The 1,401-nt window shown below is 48.8% G+C and overlaps 1 protein-coding gene across 1 annotated transcript; it reads left to right on the plus strand.

Moving 5' to 3' along the window:
- Positions 1-407: 407 nt before the first annotated feature.
- LOC130684713 (olfactory receptor 56A3-like) lies at positions 408-1,355 on the plus strand. Its single transcript, XM_057506613.1, has one exon. It carries the CDS (start codon positions 408-410, stop codon positions 1,353-1,355), a length of 948 nt encoding a protein of 315 aa, XP_057362596.1.
- Positions 1,356-1,401: the final 46 nt, after the last annotated feature.

The following is a 1,401-nucleotide window of genomic DNA, read 5'->3' on the forward strand; positions in this document are numbered from 1 at the left end:
TATACTGTTAGAGTTAAGTTGCAGGGGTGGTCGCCTATGTGTGCATTAAAAAACAGAATGAAAGAAACTCACAAGTACAAATTTAGACTCACCTGTCACAAAAAGTAGTTTCTACATTTATATGCAAGGATATAATTACATTGAAACTGAGCCTTGAACAGATCAAACATGTATGAACAAATGCTATTACCTCACGCCTCTATGCTGCTTAGAATGAGAGAAATACCCCAGTAGCATAGCACAACAAATAAACAGATGCATTTGCTTACTTTGGATAAACTGCTAGGACCCACACAGTTTACAGAGGAAAGGCATATTATTGGAAATTCATGTTTGTGTAGTCAATAGCCAATTTTTATCCTAATTACAGATTCCTAGAAGAAGGCTGTAGGAATACATGACAAAATATGACCACACAACACAATGTCACCACCTCCACTGAGATTTCAGACTTCCTCCTGAATTGTTTTGTCAGGTCCCCCAGCTGGCAGCTCTGGCTGTCCCTGCCCCTCAGCCTCCTCTTCCTCCTGGCCATGGGGGCCAATGCTACCCTCCTCGTCACCATCCGGATGGAGGCCTCTCTGCACCAGCCCATGTACTACCTGCTCAGCCTCCTCTCCGTGCTGGACATGGTGCTCTGCCTCACCGTCAGCCCCAAGGTCCTGGCCATCTTCTGGTTTGACCTCAGGTCCATAAGCTTCTCTGCCTGCTTCCTGCAGATGTACATCATGAACAGTTTCCTCGCCATGGAGTCCTGCACCTTCATGGTCATGGCCTATGACCGCTATGTGGCCATCTGCCACCCACTGAGGTACCTGTCCATCATCAATGAGCAATTTGTGGCCAAGGCTGTCATTTTTATTTTGGCCAGGAATGTCCTTCTCACAATGCCTATTCCCATTCTCTCAGCACGGCTCCATTATTGCAGGAGAAACGTCATTGAGAACTGCATCTGCGCCAATATGTCTGTGTCCAGGCTCTCCTGTGATAATGTCACCATCAATCGCATGTACCAGTTTGCTGGAGGCTGGACTCTGCTAGGATGCGACCTCATCCTCATCTTCCTCTCCTACACCCTCATCCTGAGAGCTGTGCTGAGACTCAAGGCAGAGGGAGCTGTGGCCAAGGCCCTGAGCACGTGTGGCTCCCACTTCATCCTCATCCTCTTCTTCAGCACCGTCCTGCTGGTCTTCGTCCTCACACATGTGGCCAAGAAGAAGGTCTGCGCTGAGGTGCCAGTCCTGCTCAATGTCCTCCACCACGTCATCCCTGCAGCCCTCAACCCTATTGTTTATGGAGTGCGCACCCAGGAGATCAAGCAAGGAATCCAGAGGTTACTGAGGAAAGGTTGGTAGGGACACTGGATCTCTGCATTCCTAATGGAAGGTCACTCTGAAGCAA

Source organism: Manis pentadactyla, chromosome 9, assembly GCF_030020395.1.
Source record: "Manis pentadactyla isolate mManPen7 chromosome 9, mManPen7.hap1, whole genome shotgun sequence".
NCBI classification, from domain to species: domain Eukaryota; kingdom Metazoa; phylum Chordata; class Mammalia; order Pholidota; family Manidae; genus Manis; species Manis pentadactyla.

Bases quoted from the DNA above. Each gene is read 5' to 3' on its own strand.
- LOC130684713 (XM_057506613.1), top strand. From the start codon at position 408: ATGACCACACAACACAATGTCACCACCTCCACTGAGATTTCAGACTTC.